Source organism: Cherax quadricarinatus, chromosome 3 (assembly GCF_038502225.1).
Source record: "Cherax quadricarinatus isolate ZL_2023a chromosome 3, ASM3850222v1, whole genome shotgun sequence".
Taxonomy (NCBI): domain Eukaryota; kingdom Metazoa; phylum Arthropoda; class Malacostraca; order Decapoda; family Parastacidae; genus Cherax; species Cherax quadricarinatus.
The window spans coordinates 69,910,627-69,931,539 of NC_091294.1; the positions used below are offsets into that span (position 1 = coordinate 69,910,627).

At 40.9% G+C, this 20,913-nt stretch overlaps 1 protein-coding gene across 2 annotated transcripts in view; it reads left to right on the forward strand.

The window, feature by feature from the left end:
• The window catches only part of LOC128705558 (uncharacterized protein DR_0269), a 152,948-nt gene that overhangs the window by 94,950 nt on the left and 37,085 nt on the right, over positions 1-20,913 (forward strand). The window contains exon 1 of one of the 2 annotated variants that reach the window (XM_070092246.1): positions 18,825-18,995. The exons of the other annotated variant lie outside the window; for it this stretch is intronic. Coding sequence (XP_069948347.1) covers positions 18,897-18,995 — 99 coding nt within the window. The 5' untranslated portion in view covers positions 18,825-18,896. Of the gene's footprint in view, positions 1-18,824; positions 18,996-20,913 lie in introns of those variants that run through there. 2 annotated transcript variants of the gene reach the window in all.

The window sequence follows — 20,913 nt, forward strand, 5'->3', positions numbered from 1 at the left end:
TTTATTAATTAACTTCTGCTTGGTGAATTAAGGTGATTTTAACAACTAAGGTACATTACAGATGTGGGAATAACAGCAAAAATAACATGCAAGTCAACCATAGTATTAAGGGAATTCATTCTCAAAGTATTCCATGAGTAATCTTTGCCAAAACAGTTAATAAGGGTGAATGAATTGACATCCCAAATACTTAACTATAAAATGTCCCTTTTAAAGAAAATTATCTGGGAAATGCATAATTGAATGACTGTTTAATAGGATATAGGAAATAGGGATTTCTATTCAAGGACGAGTTAAAAATTTCAACCATATTGCTTAAAGAAACACAAAGGAGTAAACTATCCACATAAAAATTATTCATAATTTTATTTTTATAGTTGTCTTTATTTTGCCAATAGTCTTCTGAATTTGTGTGAATTTTAAAAGTGCCTAAACATGCAGTCCAGGCAGCAAGGACAGGCCTTTTTATACAACACTGCATATAGCAGAAATTGTAGGTCTTAACAGTTGAGACTAATTCTTTTTTTTTTTTTTTTTGTGAGTTCTTATATAAAGGGAAGCTTAGGCAATGTAAAATAATTTTGCTTTGTAATTCAGTAAAATAATAGGTTTGAGTTAGGCACTGTAGCCTGCTTAAAGGAGTTTCACGTTAGTTAAGCTTCGTACTATTGTGAGGGATGTTATCATCTTTTCTCCTCTAACACAATCTTTTTTTTTTTTCCCCTCCAGTTTTCTGTCTGCTGAGGTTCTGACCTCTTCCCCTCACCCTTCTGGATCCTCTGCAGAAGTGATCTCCCTTAACGACCTCAGCATTACTGGAGTGTGATGGGTCCTGAGAGTTGGACCATTTTTTCAATCGGTGCCGGGGAATCTTTTTTCCCCCCCCCCCCAACCCCACTTGCTTCTGGAGCATGAGAATGAAGACTATGCAGTGTAAGCCTTAACAAGAATGTACAGTGCTTACTGTACACCACTTTTCTCAGGAAGGAGAGTGGTGATCTGTTAAATAGCAAACCCCAGAAATTTGTTTGCTGCTGCAGGGTGTTGACCCTCTGCTACTTCAAAACTCTCTCCTCCTGTAGTATTAAGTCAAACAGCCCCTTGAATGGCTAACTATCCTTCGCTTATGAGACTTGATGGCTACTGCAGCAGTTCCAGTGGTCACTGGCTACTCCCCCCCTCCTTCCCCAGTACGTACCTTTCCTCGGAAACTGACTTCTGGCGGCATGAAGGGCGGGTTAGGTTTCTCCCTGGGGTCGTCGGGTTATTTCTGCCAGGGAGCATCTGGCAGCAGCATTTTCCCTCTACATTTGTATAGGAAAGCAAACACACTACTCGTGTGCCTGATCTAACTTTGGTCAACGATAGGAAGGTGGGCTGACCAAGGCATTCCAGAAACCCTGATTCCCAATTTGTTAACTACTATTGGGCCAACTTCAGGGTGAACAGACTTCTCGTGTATCCTGCTTCTGGGGAGTCCTCATGCTGTCGGGGAGGGAATAAGTTAAGCAAGTTTGGTGGCTGTACTTGGTACCAGTTGAGTACTAGCAGTAAAAGTCATGACTAGCTGTAATCTGAATAAAGACATCTTGTTCCAGTTACTGCAGATATTTTCAGCCAAAAATGAATTATACATAGTTTCAATAAATAAGAAACTATGATATGCGCACAGTCCTTCATTCCACATAAATGGAATAAGACAAGTAAAGCTACATGAATATCATTGAAAATAGCACTTGCAACTATATAGATAGCAGAGATTGTTTTATTACTAGGAAGCAAAAATATGGGCAAATAAGTATGCATTAGCACTTTGGAGCTATGTTGGACCGGAAAGCAAGCCAGTGGCTGACACATCAGATCCACAGATTTTGACAACTTTGCCAACCTCTCTAAGTATTATAAATGGTGTAACATCATTTATATTTACAAAAATGCAGGTCTTATATCAAGAAGTAACAAAATACCATTTATTAGGGGACTGAGACAAAGGCAATGTTGACAGCTTTCAGAGAGTTCCATATTAAAGACTGCTTTGACAGTGAAATGTAAATACCTGGGTATGATCTATTTAGATGTGACTAAAAAGCAGACTGCAGAGGAAGGATGGTCTGTGTTTACTTGTAATCTGTACTGAGGTCCTAGTCTACCAATGATGTAGTTGAAGTTTTTGGGTGTGAAAATTTAAAATGTGAATTTAGTTATTGTTCTTGTATTTAAACCACCAGAACAGTTCAACTTTCCACTGGTTTAAAAATTACTGAAAATCAAACTGCCTTAAAAATCCTTTAAAACTGAAGAATATAACCATTGCTGTGATAGCAAAGATTTCCAGTAGGCAGTCTGGATGAACGGTCACACACATGTAATGTTAAGACTGATAATTTCACCTCAGGTCATTGAAGAGTGGCACTGATGAGATTAGGAAATATCCTTGACCATATATTCACAAATAATGAGGATCTGGTACAGAACATAAATGACAAATCCAGCAAATTTTGATTACAATATAAAATTAAGATTGACTTGAGCAACACAACAAACATTCATGAAAGTACGTTCAACAAATTCAGTTTCAGCAATAAATACATCAAGATAAAACTTGTAGGTTTAGCACTTAGTTTTGATTGTAATAATAACAACAGACAAAAAAAAAAAAAAACGTATTGAAATAAATTGATAATATAGTATGAGTAATATGGTATGAACGAGTGTCTTGAGAGGATAAGCTTAATGGCACTAGAAGCATGCTCCAGATATTTCACATTTTGAAAAGAGAAAATGTGCAAGTTAGAGATACTCTACAGAAATATGAAGAATCAGAACTACTTAAAAGCTTCAGATTTTCTTAAGAATGAAAAGAAATCACTTGGAAAAATGGAAAACTTTAAGCTCAGCTGAAAACATAAAGCCCAGGAGAGACAGAAGAAACGGTCATTTGTGAAATTGAAAGAAAACCCAAATGTGTTTTGTCATGCAAAATCCTGGGCAAAAGCTACATTTTGTATTGGACCCTTGCGTAGAGATGAAACTTACCAGTGACAACAAAGAGATGAGAAATGCTGAAGCCTCAATACAACCATATTCAGTCATTAATCAGACTTAAGATTGAAAAATATGAGGTTTGGATGCTGATGAAGATGTATATTGTCAGTAGATATAAGTCAGAAGAGGTTTTACCAAGGTCCATGTCTTGATGTTCTTTACCATTGCTTTATGCAACACTGGTTTTATGCTGATAACCCTTGTAACAACTTTCCTTGGTTACTGTCAGTATCTCTATTCCTCCTCTGCCTCTATTGTACTCACCTCACCACGCTACCTACCTACCTTCAAGGTCATGTTGGCATTTACTGAGATTATTATTCTGGATGTGGACCTTGACAAATGCAAATTTACTGGACCCTCAGTCAGGCCAAAACTCTGAACATACCACTTGACTGACAAAAAATTATTTTTGTTGGTGAGCAAATTTCGTACTTTTGATACTTGCTCCTTTGCTTCACACATGCTTGATTATCATGCACCTAGCACTAACAATCTAGACAAAGCCAGTCTTACCTGAACTCTGCAACCCCATATGAGCTTCACAATCCCTAACCCATAGCACCACCTTATATTATTGGTAAGCAGTAATAGCACTATTACACTGTAATATTTAGAGGTTACAGTGGGAATCTGAAAGAACTTTCAGTGTAAAGAATATAGGGGCACAATACTTGACTGGAACAATACACAAACAACTCGTTCATAGGAGAAAGAGACTCGTGACAACGTTTCAGTCTGACTTGGACCATGAATTAGTAGTGTGTGACAAGTTCATGGTCCATGTTGGACTGAAATGTCATCATAAGTGTTCTTCTCCCATGTGCAGGTTATTTGTGTGACATCAAATTTAGATTTTTTCCTGTTTTTTCCTGTGCAGTGTGAATTTGTTAGCAAGAACATAAACTAGGTAACTGTTACAGCTTCCTATATCTGCTTATGTTCTTTAACAATCACTTGACCCTTATCTCGGTGCATCATATAATGAAAGTGCACTTCTAGTGCACAAACATATTCCATATTTTCAATCTTCCATCCTAATTACCCCTCCATTCTCCCCTCCCCTATCCCATCCTCCCCATCCTCCCCTTTTTCCATTCCTCCTCCTCCCCACCCCTCCCTTTTGCCCTTCCTCTTTTTGGCCTTTGGGATTTCTCCCACAGGCGCGCGCGCTAGTTCCTAGGTAGGGGAAAGGACACCGGGGTCCATCCCATTCCGTTGAGGTTCTTGGCGGTGGCATAGTTTGCCGTGGAATCTGGATCGCCTGGGGATGTCCCGATCCCTCTCCTGTATCCCGGAGTAGCTTTGGGTATCTTTCGGGCGACGGGTGTATCTCTGGAAGCCACCTTTCGGATTCCGGGGGTGGTGGCCGAAGGAGGTATGCTTTGTGGCGGATATCCGGCTGCCCTCTCTTTTGTCCACCGAGGTAGCTCGGCAGATGTGAGGTTGCTATCCCGGATTGCTGGTTTACTGGCATGAAGGGTAGGGTATGGCACGGGTTCCATGCTGCATCTGCGCTACTAGCGGTGCTGAGGTCCTCTTGGGCGCGGAGGGAGATTTCCGGCCCTTTCATTCCTCCTGGGAACTATTCCTCCCCGCTCCCCCCTTTTTTTATTCTCTTTTATTTTTATTTTATTGTCTTCTTTCTTTTTTTTTCATAAAAACAAAAAGCAAAGGAGTAACCTAACCATGGAGAACCCAATCCATGAACCCACTACCCCCGGGCCCCTTCTTGATACCGCACCCCATTCTGACCCTGCCTTGTGTTTAGACCACTCTTCGGACACTCCTGATGCCCCTGTACCTCTTGCTGGTGCTGTTTCCTCACCCGCTTCAGGTACCGGGGCTTCGACTGACTCCTTCGATTTGTCTGACCTCCGCTCTCCTTTGACTATGCTTCCGGCTTCTCCCTCTACGGTACGGCAATTTTCGAATCGCCCGACCATTTCATGCCGGACCAACTCCGGTCCTACTCCTAAACGGCAACATCAATCTCCTGATGATGCTCCTTCGTTACCTTCCCTTTCTACTCGGAAAAGACCAACACGTCAAGCACTCCCTCTCCACGCTCAGTTTCGGACCACACAATGGACTAAATTCTTTACTTTAAGACCAACTTCTTCTGCCTACCTTTCTGACCATAGTATTGGCAAAGCGCTCCTGCGTCATGTTGGTAGAGATATTTCATTTCATGCTCTCGAGAGTGGTACGCGCATCGTCACTGTCCAAAATGCTACCCAAGCTCATGATCTTTATCTCCTTTCGAATATCGATACTACTCCTATCACTATTGAAAAACATCTTTCTCTCAATTCTTGTAGTGGTACTGTCATTCTGCCCCATACCATAGTCCAACAGAATTTCGAGTCATGTGGCAATGACATTTTTGAACAGCTGGAACTCCAGGATCTCCCAATCCTCAAAGTAGACACTTATGTCCTTCCTGCCCGGGGGCGGAGACGTTACCCTTGCAATGTGGCTCGTTTAACTTTTGACAGCCGAGAACTCCCGTCCTCTGTATATGTCGCGGGACATCGGTTACAAGTTCGAAAGGTGATACCTACACTGCAACAACGTAGAAATTGCTGGCGTTTTGGTCGCCCAGCGAAATATTGCAGATCTATGGCCGAATGCCCAGTCTGTGGTGCCGACGACCATTCTGATACATCTTGCAGTCAACCTCCATCTTGCCTTAATTGTAATGAAGCTCACCCTTCGTACTCGCGCCGTTGCCAGGTCTACTTAAATGAACGTGAAATCTGTTGCCTCAAAGAGGCAGAAGGTCTCCCTTATGCTATGGCAGTTACTCATCTCCGCCTCCAAGGGAGACTACCCCGTGTTTCTCATTCTCGTGTTTCCAAACATCCCCCCCACTTCTGGGGTCCCATCTTCTGCAGCCTCCTCTGTTGTTACCCCTCCCATAGCCACTCCGGCATCTAATCCTTTTGCTGTCCGTGGCTCTGACGTCCCGACTACAACTCAGTCTGTTCTCACATCTTCGCGTCCTTCCTCACAAGCCCCAGTATCGACAAGACCTCGTACGACACCTAATACCAATCGCCCCTCTACTTCTCAGAAGTCCAAAAAATCCACATTGCTCAAATCTTCTTTGCCCCTTCCTTCCCTTCTTCCACCTCCACACTTTACCTTTCCAGTCTCTGTACTAGTTCTTTCCCTCTTTCTGGCTCTATTACAAGTGTGGAGATTCACCCTCCTCCTCGTACTATGCTTTCCACCCCCGTCCCCTCCCAAGTTTCTGCCTCTTCTGTCTCCCCCCCCCCCACACTTCATCTCCAGTCCCTTACACTCTTCCCTCCCCCTCTACTTTGGTACAGTCCATTACTGTCCCAATCTTTACTCACCCTCCTCCTTCTATCTCCAATATGGTCTCCCATACATCTTTGAATTCAGAAACACTTGAAGCCATTTCAGAATATATTGCAGAGACTAAACCTTCAATGGACACTGATTCACTTCCTGTTCCTTCTCTTCCCTCTCCTCCATCTTCACAGCCCCATTCTTCGCAACGCTCCGTTCCTTCACTACTTGAACGTCTTCCAATGCCTCCACACGTTGACTTTTCTAACCCCTCTAGTCTGTAGGTGCCTTTACCTACAGATTCCTGGCATTTTCTTCATTGCCAATCATGGCCTATTTACAGTGGAATATCCGCGGCCTCGGGTAATCGGGGTGAGCTTCAGATGTTGCTTTCCAGGTTTTCCCCTGTTGGTGCTTGCTTACAAGAACCAAAATTACATTCGGCTGTTTTCCAACCTATCTCAGGCTATAATTTATTGTATTCTTCGGATCCTTTCTCAGATGGGACCTTTAATGAAAGTGCCCTTCTTCTACGCAATGATATTCCGTACTGTCAACTATTTGTCCATACCTCGCTGCATTACACTGCAGCCCGTATCCACTTGAATAAGTGGTTTACAATATGTCCTTTATATCTCTCTCCTTCTCGAGCATTTTCTATCCCAGACTTTGCCTTTCTTGTTTCATCCTTACCACCACCACTTCTGTTACTTGGTGATTTTAATGCCCACTATTTCCTCTCGGGGGGGGGGGTGTCTCATTGTGACTCACGTGGCATCCAGTTGGAGGCTTTTCTCGCCTCTCACCCCCTCCATGTTTTAAATATGGGTACTCCCACCCATTTTGATCCTCGTACTCATACTCTCTCTTACATCGATCTATCAGTCTGCTCTTCCTCCACTGCACTAGACTTCACCTGGTCTGTTCTACCGGACTTACATGACAGGGATCATTTTCCGATCATTCTTACTTCTCCTTCCTATTCACCACCTTTCCGTAGCCCTCGCTGGCAATTTGATCGGGCAAATTGGGATGTTTACTCACACCTCACTGCTTTTAGTGAGGTTCCTTCTTCATCCTCCATTGATGAGCTCCTACACATCTTCTCGACGTCAGTTTATACCGCAGCGTTTATACAGCAGCTTCTCATTCTATACCCCAAACCTCAGGCAGGCATTCTCAGAAGTGCGTGCCTTGGTGGTCTCCTACTTGTGCTCGTGCAGTACGTTTGAAATGCGCTGCATGGGGCAGGTATCGGTACAATAGAACCACTGAGAAACTTCTTGATTTTAAGCAGAAGCGTGCGGTCGCTTGCCGTGTCATCCGTGAAGCTAAACGCACTTGTTGGTGAGACTGTTTCCACCATCACCTCTTCTTCTTCTATGAGTGCAGTCTGGAAAAAAGTGAGGAAATTGAGTGGTAAATACTCTCCTGACCCAGCTCCTGTTCTACGGGTCGCTGGTGTTGATGTAGCAAACCCTCTCGATGTTGCCATTGAACTTGGCACACATCTGGTCCGTATTTCCCGAGGGCTCCATCTATGCCCCTCGTTTCTTTCCTCAAAGTCTGCCAGAGAGTTAGTACCCTTGGACTTTTCTTCTCTCAGAGAAGAACAGTATAATGTGCCTTTTACACTTCAAGAACTAGAGGCAACGCTTTTAGCTTGCCGATCATCGGCAGCTTGGCCTGACGACATTCATATTCGTATGTTACAACATTTACATCGGTCAGCCCTTGTAGTCCTCTTACACCTCTTCAATCTTATTTGGGCACAAGGCGTTCTTCCCCAGCTGTGGAAATCTGCCATTGTTCTCCCTTTCCGCAAACCGGGTACTACAGGACATGATGCCTCCCACTATCGTCCCATCGCTCTTACTAGTGCAGTTTGCAAATTGATGGAACGTCTCATAAATCGACATTTAATGTGGTATTTAGAGACACACAACAGTCTCTCCGCTAGTCAATATGGCTTTTGTAAGGGTTGTTCTACCATAGACCCCTTACTACGCTTGGATATGTATGTTCGTAATGCCTTTGCGAATAATCACTCGGTTATTGCCATATTTTTTGACCTTGAGAAGGCATATGACACAACTTGGAGGTATAATATTTTGGCCCAGACCCATTCCTTAGGCCTCCGAGGCAATCTACCATCCTTCCTTAAGAACTTTTTAACTGACAGACATTTCCGTGTTCGAGTCAATAATGTTCTTTCCTCGGACTTCGTCCAAGCTGAAGGTGTCCCTCAAGGATGTGTTCTAAGCACAACACTTTTTCTCCTTGCTATAAATGATTTTGCCTCTGTTCTTCCACCCATTATTTGGTCATCACTCTATGTTGATGACTTCGCTATTGCTTGTGCAGGCGCTGACTGTCATCTTATTGCAGTTTCTCTCCAGCATGCGGTCGACCGTGTTTCCACTTGGGCCACAACGCATGGGTTTAAATTTTCAAGTACCAAAACTCACCAAATTACTTTCACTAGACGCTCTGTTATCTCCGATCATCCTTTGTATCTCTATGGCTCCCGTATCCCCGAACGTGATAGTCAGGTTTCTAGGCCTTCTCTTTGACCGTAGGTTATCCTGGAAACCTCACATTACCTCTCTGAAGGCAACTTGTCACAGCCGGCTAAACCTTCTTAAAACCCTTGCTCATCTTTCCTGGGGAGCTGATCGTCGAACTCTGCTTCGCCTACATTCAGCCCTCGTTTTATCGAAACTCAATTATGGTGACCAGATTTATTCCGCGGCCTCTCCTGCTACTCTCTCTAGCCTTAACTCTATCCATCACCAAGGATTACGTTTGTGCCTTGGTGCTTTTCGCTCTTTCCCTGTTGAGAGCCTCTATGCAGAAGCGAATGTTCCATCCTTGTCTGATCGCCGTGATGCCCATTGCCTTCGCTACTATGTACGCTCTCACGATCTCCACAATCCTTCCATTTATAGAATGGTCACCGATATTAGTAGACATTCTTTATTCGTTCACTGCCCCTGTTTGCTCTGTCCCTTTTCTCTTCGCCTACATTCACTCTTGTCTTCCCTTCAGTTACCACCTTTATATGTTCATGTAGCATCTCACTTTTCCCTACCCCCCTGGGAAGTTCCAGCTGTTCGGGTCTGTTCTTTCTCACTCCATTGCTCGAAAGCTCAACTGCCTACGGTGGCTTCCCGCTCTCTTTTTCTTGATCACTTCCACTCCCATTCTCATGCCACCGCTGTGTACACAGATGGCTCTAAGTCTTCAGATGGCGTTGGATTCGCAGCAGTGTTTCCGGACAGCGTCGTGCGGGGGCATTTACTATCTTCGGCTAGCACTTTTACTGCTGAACTGTATGCCATTCTTGCAGCACTTATTTGTATCGCATCTATGCCTGTGTCATCATTTGTGGTAGTCTCAGACTCCCTTAGTGCTCTACAGGCTATACGAAAATTTAATACATCTCGCCCCCTAGTTCTCCGTATCCAACTTTGGCTACGCCGTATCTCTATGAAGCATAAAGATATTTTTTGTTGGGTCCCTGGTCAGGTTGACGTACAGGGCAATGAACAGGCAGACACTGCTGCGCGGTCAGCAGTACATGACCTACCAATTTCCTATAGAGGTGTTCCATTTCTGGACTATTTTGCTACAATAGCTGGCCACCTTCGCGCTCGTTGGCAACAACGTTGGTCAACTCTGCTTGGTAACAAACTTCATTCTATTAAACCGAGCATAGGTTACTGGCCATCTTCTTGTCATCAGTGCCGTGGTTGGGAGACCACTCTCTCCCGTCTTCGCATTGGCCACACTCGTCTTACTCACGGGTATCTCATGGAGAGGCACCCTGTACCTCTCTGTGAGCAGTGTCAAGTTCCAGTATCGATTAGCTACATTCTGTTAGACTGCCCTCTCTATCAACGACCACGCAGAATTTACCTCCAACGCCGTCTTCGTTCTACTACTCTCTCTTTACCTTCCCTTCTTGCTGATGGACCCTCCTTTAATCCTGACTCTCTTTGACTTCTTGACAACGACTGATTTACTCCTCAAACTCTGATGATGATACCTTACGCACTCCCCTCAGCCCTTTCTAGCTCAGTCTCTTGCTGCTCTTTACCCTTTCACCATCCACTGCTCCGCTGTTATCTGTAACCTATTACTCATCCACCTCCCTTTTGCCACCTGATGCCCTCGCTTCCTTCCTGCCCTGCAGCGCTGTATAGCCCTTGTGGCTTAGCGCTTCTTTTTGATTATAATAATAATTCAATCTTCCATCCATAAACCACTTGACATTCTCTTTCTTTTTCTCTTTTTATTCTCTCTCTCTCTTTTTTTCCCCCCTTACTTCCCTTATTATCTTTAACCAACATGTAAGCTTCTGTTACATCCCTACTTGTGCAGCTCCTTTTATTAAGGGATTTTAACTTGTCTTCAATGGGGAGGGTCTCATTATGACTTGCAAAGAACGTTAGTCTTTTTTTTTTACCTCGCTGCTGCTCCTTGTTTTGAGTTGCTACTGCTGCTACTACTATTGCTACTTTTATTACTACTAGTACTGCTACCACTTGTACTTCCATTATTTCTGCTACTACTGCTAATTTTAATACTTCTGCTATTGCTTCTGCTACTGCCACTACTACTACTACTCCTATCACTAGTACAATCATTACTGCTACCTCATTACAGCAGCTTGTGCTTGCTGCTGCTGCTGCCACCACCACTATCCCCCTCCCTTCCCCTCCCTTCTCCTTTGCATCCCCTGTCTTCCTATCCATCTTCAAGTCTTCACTCCTTTTTGTGCCTCAGTTGTAAGCAACTTGACAATGGTCCAGGAGAGACTGGATTATTGTCATAAGGTTACTGTCCTAAGCACAGGTTATTTGTGAGCACACTCCTTGATAGTGCACTGGAAGCATAATTACACACACAATCTGTGTTCTGTTGAGTGTAGGTGTGTAAAACGTAACTGTTTTCTCACGTGTTGTTTACTTCACATATCGCTAATTTTTGTAGAGCACCAGTTTTCGGCAATTTTTCTCACGTGTGTTGATAATCTAGTTAATACTGACATTCATGAGAACTATGGGAAAGTTAGTTATCCCAGAAAAAAGCATTGATAAGTGAATCTGTTTGCTAGTTGCTAATAATTTTTTTTTTTTATCTCACTGGCCTATTCCCACCAAGGCAGGGTGGCCCGAAAAAGAAAAACTTTCACCATCATTCACTCCATCACTGTCTTGCCAGAAGGGTGCTTTACACGACAGTTTTTAAACTGCAACATTAACACCCCTCCTTCAGAGTGCAGGCACTGTACTTCCCATCTCCAGGACTCAAGTCCGGCCTGCCGGTTTCCCTGAACCCCTTCATAAATGTTACTTTGCTCACACTCCAACAGCACGTCAAGTATTAAAAACCATTTGTCTCCATTCACTCTAATCAAACACACTCACGCATGCTTGCTGGAAGTCCAAGCCCCTCGCACACAAAACCTCCTTTACCCCCTCCCTCCAACCTTTCCTAGGCCGACCCCTACCCCGCCTTCCTTCCACTACAGACTGATACACCGTTGAAGTCACTCTGTTTCGCTCCATTCTCTCTACATGTCCGAACCACCTCAACAACCCTTCCTCAGTCCTCTGGACAACAGTTTTAGTAATCCCGCACCTCCTCCTAACTTCCAAACTACGAATTCTCTGCATTATATTCACACCACACATTGCCCTCAGACATGACATCTCCACTGCCTCCAGCCTTCTCCTCGCTGCGACATTCATCACCCATGCTTCACACCCATATAAGAGCGTTGGTAAAACTATACTCTCATACATTCCCCTCTTTGCCTCCAAGGACAAAGTTCTTTGTCTCCACAGACTCCTAAGTGCACCACTCACCCTTTTCCCCTCATCAATTCTATGATTCACCTCATCTTTCATAGACCCATCCGCTGACACGTCCACTCCCAAATATCTGAATACATTCACCTCCTCCATACTCTCTCCCTCCAATCTGATATCCAATCTTTCATCATCTAATCTTTTTGTTATCCTCATTACCTTACTCTTTCCTGTATTCACTTTTAATTTTCTTCTTTTGCACACCCTACCAAATTCATCCACCAACCTCTGCAGCTTCTCTTCAGAATCTCCCAAGAGCACAGTGTCATCAGCAAAGAGCAACTGTGACAACTCCCACTTTGTGTGATTCTTTATCTTTTAACTCCACGCCTCTTGCCAAGACCCTCGCATTTACTTCTCTTACAACCCCATCTATAAATATATTAAACAACCACGGTGACATCACACATCCTTGTCTAAGGCCTACTTTTACTGGGAAATAATTTCTCTCTTTCCTACATACTGTAACTTGAGCCTCACTATTCTCGTAAAAACTCTTCACTGCTTTCAGTAACCTACCTCCTACACCATACACCTGCAAGATCTGCCACATTGCCCCCCTATCCACCCTGTCATATGCCTTTTCTAAATCCATAAATGCCACAAAGACCTCTTTAGCCTTATCTAAATACTGTTCACTTAAATGTTTCACTGTAAACACCTGGTCCACACACCCCCTACCTTTCCTAAAGCCTCCTTGTTCATCTGCTATCCTATTCTCCGTCTTACTCTTAATTCTTTCAATAATAACTCTACCGTACACTTTACCAGGTATACTCAACAGACTTATCCCCCTAATATTTTTGCGCACTCTTTTGTCGCCTTTGCCTTTATACAAAGGAACTATGCATGCTCTCTGCCAATCCCTAGGTACCTTACCCTCTTTCATACATTTATTAAATAATTGCACCAACCACTCCAAATCTATATCCCCACCTGCTTTTAACATTTCTATCTTTATCCCATCAATCCAGGCTGCCTTACCCCCTTTCATTTTACCTACTGCCTCACGAACTGCCCCCACACTCACAACTGGCTCTTCCTCACTCCTACAAGATGTTATTCCTCCTTGCCCTATACACGAAATCACAGCTTCCCTATCTTCATCAACATTTAACAATTCCTCAAAATATTCCCTACATCTTCCCAATACCTCTAACTCTCCATTTAATAACTCTCCTCTCCTATTTTTAACTGACAAATCCATTTGATCTCTAGGCTTCCTTAACTTGTTAATCTCACTCCAAAACTTTTTATTTTCAACAAAATTTGTTGATAACATCTCACCCACTCTCTCATTTGCTCTCTTTTTACATTTCTTCACCACTCTTTTAACCTCTCTCTTTCTCCATATACTCTTCCCTCCTTGCATCACTTCTACTTTGTAAAAACTTCTCATATGCTAACTTTTTCTCCCTTACTACTCTCTTTACATCATCATTCCACCAATCGCTCCTCTTCCCTCCCGCACCCACTTTCCTGTAACCACAAACTTCAGATGAACACTCTAACACTACATTTTTAAACCTACCCCATACCTCTTCGACCCCATTGCCTATGCTCTCATTAGCCCATCTATCCTCCAATAGCTGTTTATATCTTACCCTAACTGCCTCCTCTTTTAGTTTATAAACCTTCACCTCTCTCTTCCCTGATGCTTCTATTCTCCTTGTATCCCATCTACCTTTTACTGTCAGTGTAGCTACAACTAGAAAGTGATCTGATATATCTGTTGCCCCTCTATAAACATGTACATCCTGAAGTCTACTCAACAGTCTTTTATCTACCAATACATAATCCAAACAAACTACTGTCATTTCGCCCTACATCATATCTTGTATCTAATAATACAAATGTTTGTAAATTGAAATGCATTAATACAGAAGCCTGTGGATTTGTAGGGATGCCTTCTCTGGTTTGGAGATCTTCATGTTTCCTTATCAAAGCAGTTGGAATTTGAGAGATTAACACCATATTATTTTCCTCTGCCCAATAAAAAAATTATTTGATTGCAATTTATTTTGCATACATTACTTTTATACTTATTTTCATGCTACCAGCAAAAGAGGACACAGCTGTGTTTTCAGGACTGCCTTGTGGCCCTAAGATTTTCTCTATACTAATCAGATTTGATTTGGTTACAAAATTAAATAGCCACTTTCCCTATTTATTATAACATTTGATAGCATTGTATAAACAATTTCTCATGGTTACATTTTTGAAATGGCTTTGGAAAATTGGTGCAAACTGCTCTAAAGCCATATATGTAGGCTTTGTTTATGTAGCTTATGTCTTTCCATAAAAAAACACCAAGTTGGCATCTTGGCACTCTTCAATCCTAACATACTGTGATTGTTAGTGCTACTGCTACTGCTCTGGGTCTGTGTCATGAGTTCCTTCTGTTTGAAGTTGGGTTATGCATGTAGTTGTAGGGTCTCTGGAATCTCCCTGAATCTAGGCTTTAAATATCAGAATGTGCTTGTGCTGTAGCTATTTGTAATTATACAGTACTGTATCCCAGGACCTGTGGCCTCAGCACTGAGGGCATGGGGATGCCAGCAATTTATTTTTTGAAGTCTTGTGTTTGTGCTATTGTCAGATACACAGTTCAAAGGAGGGCTAATTTTGTGACAAAACTACATGGTAATTATGCTCGTTTCTTAGTCATTGTCAGTGGATGTACCTATATGTAGAGGCCATTAATTTTAATTTTTTCAGTAGTGTTAGAGTGTTCAGCAGAAGTGTGTGGTTACAGGAAAGTGGGTGCAGGAGGGAAGAAGAGCTATTGGTGGAATGATGATGTAAAGAGAGTAGTAAGGAAGAAAAAGTTAGCATATGAGAGGTAGAAGTGATGCAAGAAGGGAAGAGTATATGGAGAGAATGAGAGAAGTTAAGAAAGTGGTGAAGCAGTGTAAAAAGAGAGCAAATGAGAGACTAGGTGAGATGTTATCAACAAATTTTGTTGAAAATAAGAAAAAGTTTTGGAGTGACATTAACAAGTTGAAGAAGTGTAGGGAACAAATAGATTTGTTAGTTAAAAATAGGAGAGGAAAGTTATTAAATTTTGAAGAATTCTTAAATGTTGATGAAGATAGGGAAGCTGTGATTTCGTGTATAGGGCAAGGAGGAATAACATCTTGTAGGAGTGAGGAAGAGCCAGTTGTGAGTGTGGGGGAAGTTCGTGAGGCAGTGGGTAGAATGAAAGGGGGTAAGGCAGCTGGGATTGATGGGGTAAAGATAAAAATGTTAAAAGCAGGTGGGGATATAGTTTTGGAGTGGTTGGTGCTATTATTTTATAAATGTATGGAAGAGGGTAAGGTACCTAGGGATTGGCAGAGAGCATGCATAGTTCCTTTGTATAAATGCAGAGGGGACGAAGTCTGTTGAGTATACCTGGTAAAGTGTATGGTAGAGTTATTATTGATAGAATTATGAGTAAGACTGAGAGCAGGATAGCAGATGAACAAGGAGGCTTTAGGAAAGATGAGGGGTGTGTAGACCAAGTGTTTACAGAGAAACATATAGGTAAACAGTATTTAGATAAGGCTAAAGAGGTTTTTGTGGCATTTATGGATTTGGAAAAGGCGTATGACAGGGTGGATAGGGGGGCGATGCGGCAGATGTTGCAGGTGTATGGTATAGGAGGTAGGTTACTGAAAGCAGTGAAGAGTTCTTATGAAGATAGTGAGGCTCAGGTTAGAGTATATAGGAAAGAGGGAGATTATTTCCCAGTAAAAGTAGGCCTTAGATAAGGATGTGTGATGTCACCGTGGTTTTGTTCATTATATTTATAGATTGGGTTATAAGAGAAGTGAATGCGAGGGTCTTGGCAAGAGGTGTGGATTTAAAAGATAAAGAATCAAATACAAAGTGGGAGTTGTCACAGTTGCTTTTTGATGATGACACTGTGCTCTTGGGAGATTCTGAAGAGAAGTTTCAGAGGTTGGTGGATGAATTTGGTAGGGTGTGTAAAAGAAGAAAACTAAAAATGAATATAGGAAAGAGTAAGGTTATGAGGATAAAAAGATTAAAGGATGAAAGATTGGATATCAGATTGGATGGAGAGAATATGGAGGAGGTGAATGTATTCATATATTTGGGAGTGGACGTGTCAGCAGATGGGTTGATGAAAGATGAGGTGAATCATAGAATTGATGAGGGGAAAAGAGTGAGGAGATGAAGAACTTTGTCCTTGGGAGTAAAGAGGAGAATGTATGAGAGTATAGTTTTACCAACGCTGTTATATGGGTGTGAAGCATGGGTGATGAATGTTGCAACGAGAAGGCTGGAGGCAGTGTGTGGTGAGAATATAATGCAGAGAATTCGTAGTTTGGAAGTTAGGAGGAGGTGCAGGATTGCCAAAACTGTTGTCCAGAGGGCTGAGGAAGGGTGGTTGAGGTGGTTTGGACATGTAGAGAGAATGGAACAAACCAGAATGACTTAGAGAGTGTATAAATCTGTAGTGGAGGGAAGGCGGTGTGTCAGCATAGTTGCTGATCCGCTACTTGTGTTGTATAGCTTATCTGAGTGTCATAGTTAGTACCATCCATATGTTTTACATAAATATCCCCTTTGCTAGGCCTAGTGACTAGTTTGTATGATGTCACGTGATCCTGCATGAGTGCATGGGCTGCGCTGGATCGGTCTCAGTTCCCCGTAATCCAAGCAGGCGACAGGACAGGCAGTTTGGGCTCTCCCCCTTCATACTCTGCTAATATAAGTGTTACCATCCAACAAGTGTGTTTTACTCCAATGATCATATCTCCTCCCAACCCCCGCTACAGGGGTAGGGGTTGGCCTAGGAAAGGTTGGAGGGAGGGGGTAAAGGAGGTTTTGTGTGCAAAGGGCTTGGACTTCCAGCAAGCATGCATGAGTGTATTTGATAGTGAATGAAGACAAATGATTTTTAATACTTGATGTGCTGTTGGAGTGTGAGCAAAGTAACATTTATGAAGGAATTCAGGGAAACCAGCAGGCTGGACTTGAGTCCTGGAGATGGGAAGTACAGTGTCTGCACTCTGAATGATGGGTGTTAATCTTGCAATTTTATAAACTGTAGTGTGATGGAGTGAATGATGAAAGTTTTTTTTTTTTTTTTTTTTTTTTGTCACCCTGCCTTGGTGGGAATCAGCCGATGGGTTAATAAAAAAAAAAATCATTTTCCATATATGAAAAATATTTTTGATTTTCCTACTTTCTTGAATGGTTTCTTGTTCCATCTGTTGCAAAAATTATAATTTCTTCTATATCTTGATTTTTTAGCAGTTTGGAATAACAAGTGAATACCAAAGCCTTAACTCCCGCTAGTTTGCAGAGTCTTTAGTAACCTAAATGAGAGTTATTTTTTAACACTGAACAATAGTATTAATGACCTCATTTGTTTTTTTTGGATTAATGAAAAACATTTATTTTAAAGTTATACCTTTTTTTTTTGTAATGCTCTCTGCACTCTTTATATTTAAAAAATTTCTTAATTTTTTTTTATACAGACTGTCTTTCTGCAGTTATTTTTTCTGTGCATTAATTTGGGTGTAGCTCTCTTATGTTCCCCAAGAAAGTTGGGTAACTTTTTTCAACATTGGCTTGTTTATTTTGTCTTAGTTAATTCCTCCCCGATTGTTAAATTTAAATTCACTAAACATTCCCCTCACATTAGATATTGATTTGGGTCGCATGTGAAATTATAATTGTTTTAGTTTAATTACTTTGTGGTCAGATTGTATTGTATTAGAGATGGTCTGTCTTTAATTAGGTCATCATTGTTGGTCAAGATTCTCTAGCACATCGTCATTTCAGTACGCAGAAAATATTGCTTTTAAAGATATTCAAGGTGCTGGTGATTCAAATAGGAAATATGACTGATTGGCAAAGTCTAACCTTAAAAAAAAAAAAAAGAGGTTGAAATGCATAAAAATGGTGATTACAAAAGACCTTTTGTTAAGCAGTTGCTGATGCAACTGAAGATTTCTAGAAATAGAATGACTTGGTGATAAAAACATTATTGATGGGGCTATGGTCCCTGTGAGTGACAAGTTACTTGATCAAACTACCTCTGGTATGACACTGCAACAATCTACCAAATATCCTCTTTTGGATAATAAGACTCGTTTCTGGAGTTGAGAAGATACATACTGGTGTCACAAGCAACAAAATCTGTTTACAATAAGGACTACCCCAATGGAACCATCTTGATCATATGGAGCAGCCCACACTGTTGTCAGGCTATAAGATATCAGCAGTACATGTACAACCTGTTAATATTGAAGATCCGGAAGATTTATACGAAGAACTTCATACATGTGCCTCTATTCCTCTTGTTGCAACTATCAGTCTAGTGCATCGTGATCTTAATATTATGTATCTGCACAATGTTTTTTACACATTATGTAGCTGTATAATGTTCTTACACAGCAATATTTAGCTGTATAATGTTCTTACACAGTATTACGTAGCTGTATAATATTCTTACACAGCATTATGTAGCTGTATAATGTTCTTACACAGCATTATGTAGCTGTATAATGTTCTTACACAGTATTACGTAGCTGTATAATATTCTTACACAGCATTATGTAGCTGTATAATGTTCTTACACAGCATTATGTAGCTGTATAATGTTCTTACACAGCATTATGTAGCTGTACAGTGTTCAACATTATGCAGATGAATAATGTTATTGCACTTGAAGTGATGCCTGTATTGATTGCACAATGTTCAACAAAACTTGAACTGCGAGGACAAGCACTGCAGGCATTGGTGAGTACCCAATTTTATTTGTTTGGTAATTGTTATTATTTGCCAATGGAATTTTTTTTTTTTTAAACTGGAATTTTCTTCTTGCAGTTTGCATCACTCCCAAACTTGATCGATGGTGTTCCATTCTGCTGTAAACAAATTAAATACCTGCTTGTTTTCAGTTTGAGACCAGCACACTAATGACATTGATAATTATTTCAATGGTAAATACCTTAATTGCTTATATTTATGAAGCACAAACTGAACTAAATTGTGGTTAGAGTAATCAAGGTGGAATACCCACCAGCATGTGCAGTACCATACTGTACATTATAAGGCTACACATGTATCATCACTAGTCATTATGACTATAATGACTATATAGACAGCCTCATCAAGGCAGTCAAGAGGAACCCCTAGTTCATGAAGGGGGTGATGTCTCGAAAGTAATTTTAAGTCAGTGTCACTTCTGCCACTGTAGTACTATGGAACATTGATTTATTTGGGAAAATTAAATGTTCTGCATAACACTAAGTGACTAGATGTTCCTACCAGTTTGGAGTGAGACCCTGAAAGATAACAAATAATGAAATTAGTAAAATAGGAGACATAATTGGGACAGTACATTGATAACACTGAATATTGTATGCAGTGACTGAATATTGTATGCAGTGACTGAATATTACATGTATGCAGTGACTGAATATTACATGTATGCAGTGACTGAATATTATATGTATACAGCGAATATTGTATGTATACAGTGACTGAATATTGTATACAGTGAGCTAGTTATTGACCCACAGCAGACCTTGACACAGATCACAACCAGCATATGCACCATTACATGGAGGTCTTAACTATTTTATCTCATTCTTCATGCTACTTGGCTTTACAGTTCCCTACATTTTTTATGAATATAATAATCATACTCTTTTATCCAATTTTCCCAAATTGACAGGCACCAACATAATTAATGATCTCGTCTGCTGAACCTTAAACATTGTTGTCCCTTGGCATCATTGTTATTCTTTCCTGTTCCTATATGAATGACCTACTAAATATCATCCAATAACTCAATCCTTCTGGCTCACCAAACTATTTTCCCATTTCAAATTCTAACCCTAGAACCTCAAATTTGATGGTGAACTCAAATTTGACAGTGATGGCATGCATGCCATTACCATTAATTTTTTAACATAAAACTTACTTATGCATTTGAATGATAATTCATTAGGACCCTCAATTGTAACACTACTCAGACTGATATTGTAGAGCTGTAAGCGAGAGCTATATACAGTAGTTATTTGATGTACCATACAAGATTGAAATGATGTAGAAACTATTCAAATAAGGGTAGCCATTAATTAGAATGACCATGTAGACTTGAGGGTAATACCAAAAATTTTACAATATTAGCAGATTTAAGTCAAGTGTTAAAATGCACACTGAACTGCATGTAATTTATGTATAGTATTTTACTATCATTGATTTAAAGGATTCATTTTGATTTACTTTTTATTATAATGTTTTTGTTTAATAATGTTAGTGTTAAAAGTTATTGTTACTGGCAAACTGTATTCAGATCAAAGACATTGTTAGTAGTACCTTAAGATACTACTGCACTGTAGAAAATTGTATTACAGTGCATGTAATTCTCACTAAATAGAAGACAAATTGATGTATATTTTAACACTGGGGTTATAAGTTCTGATATGAATAATACTTTGTCTGGTTGCAAGGGGTAACTAGTAAATAGTCTTGCTTGTAACCTCACCTTAAATGTCACCATATGCTCTATAATAATAATGTTCAAATTTTTGCTTATTTCTTTCCTTCCTTTTCATTCTCATCTTTAAGATTATTATTTTTTTTTTACTTTTGTCATAAATGTTTCTTGTATGATTAGATAACTGAAAATTTAAATGAGATGTACTGT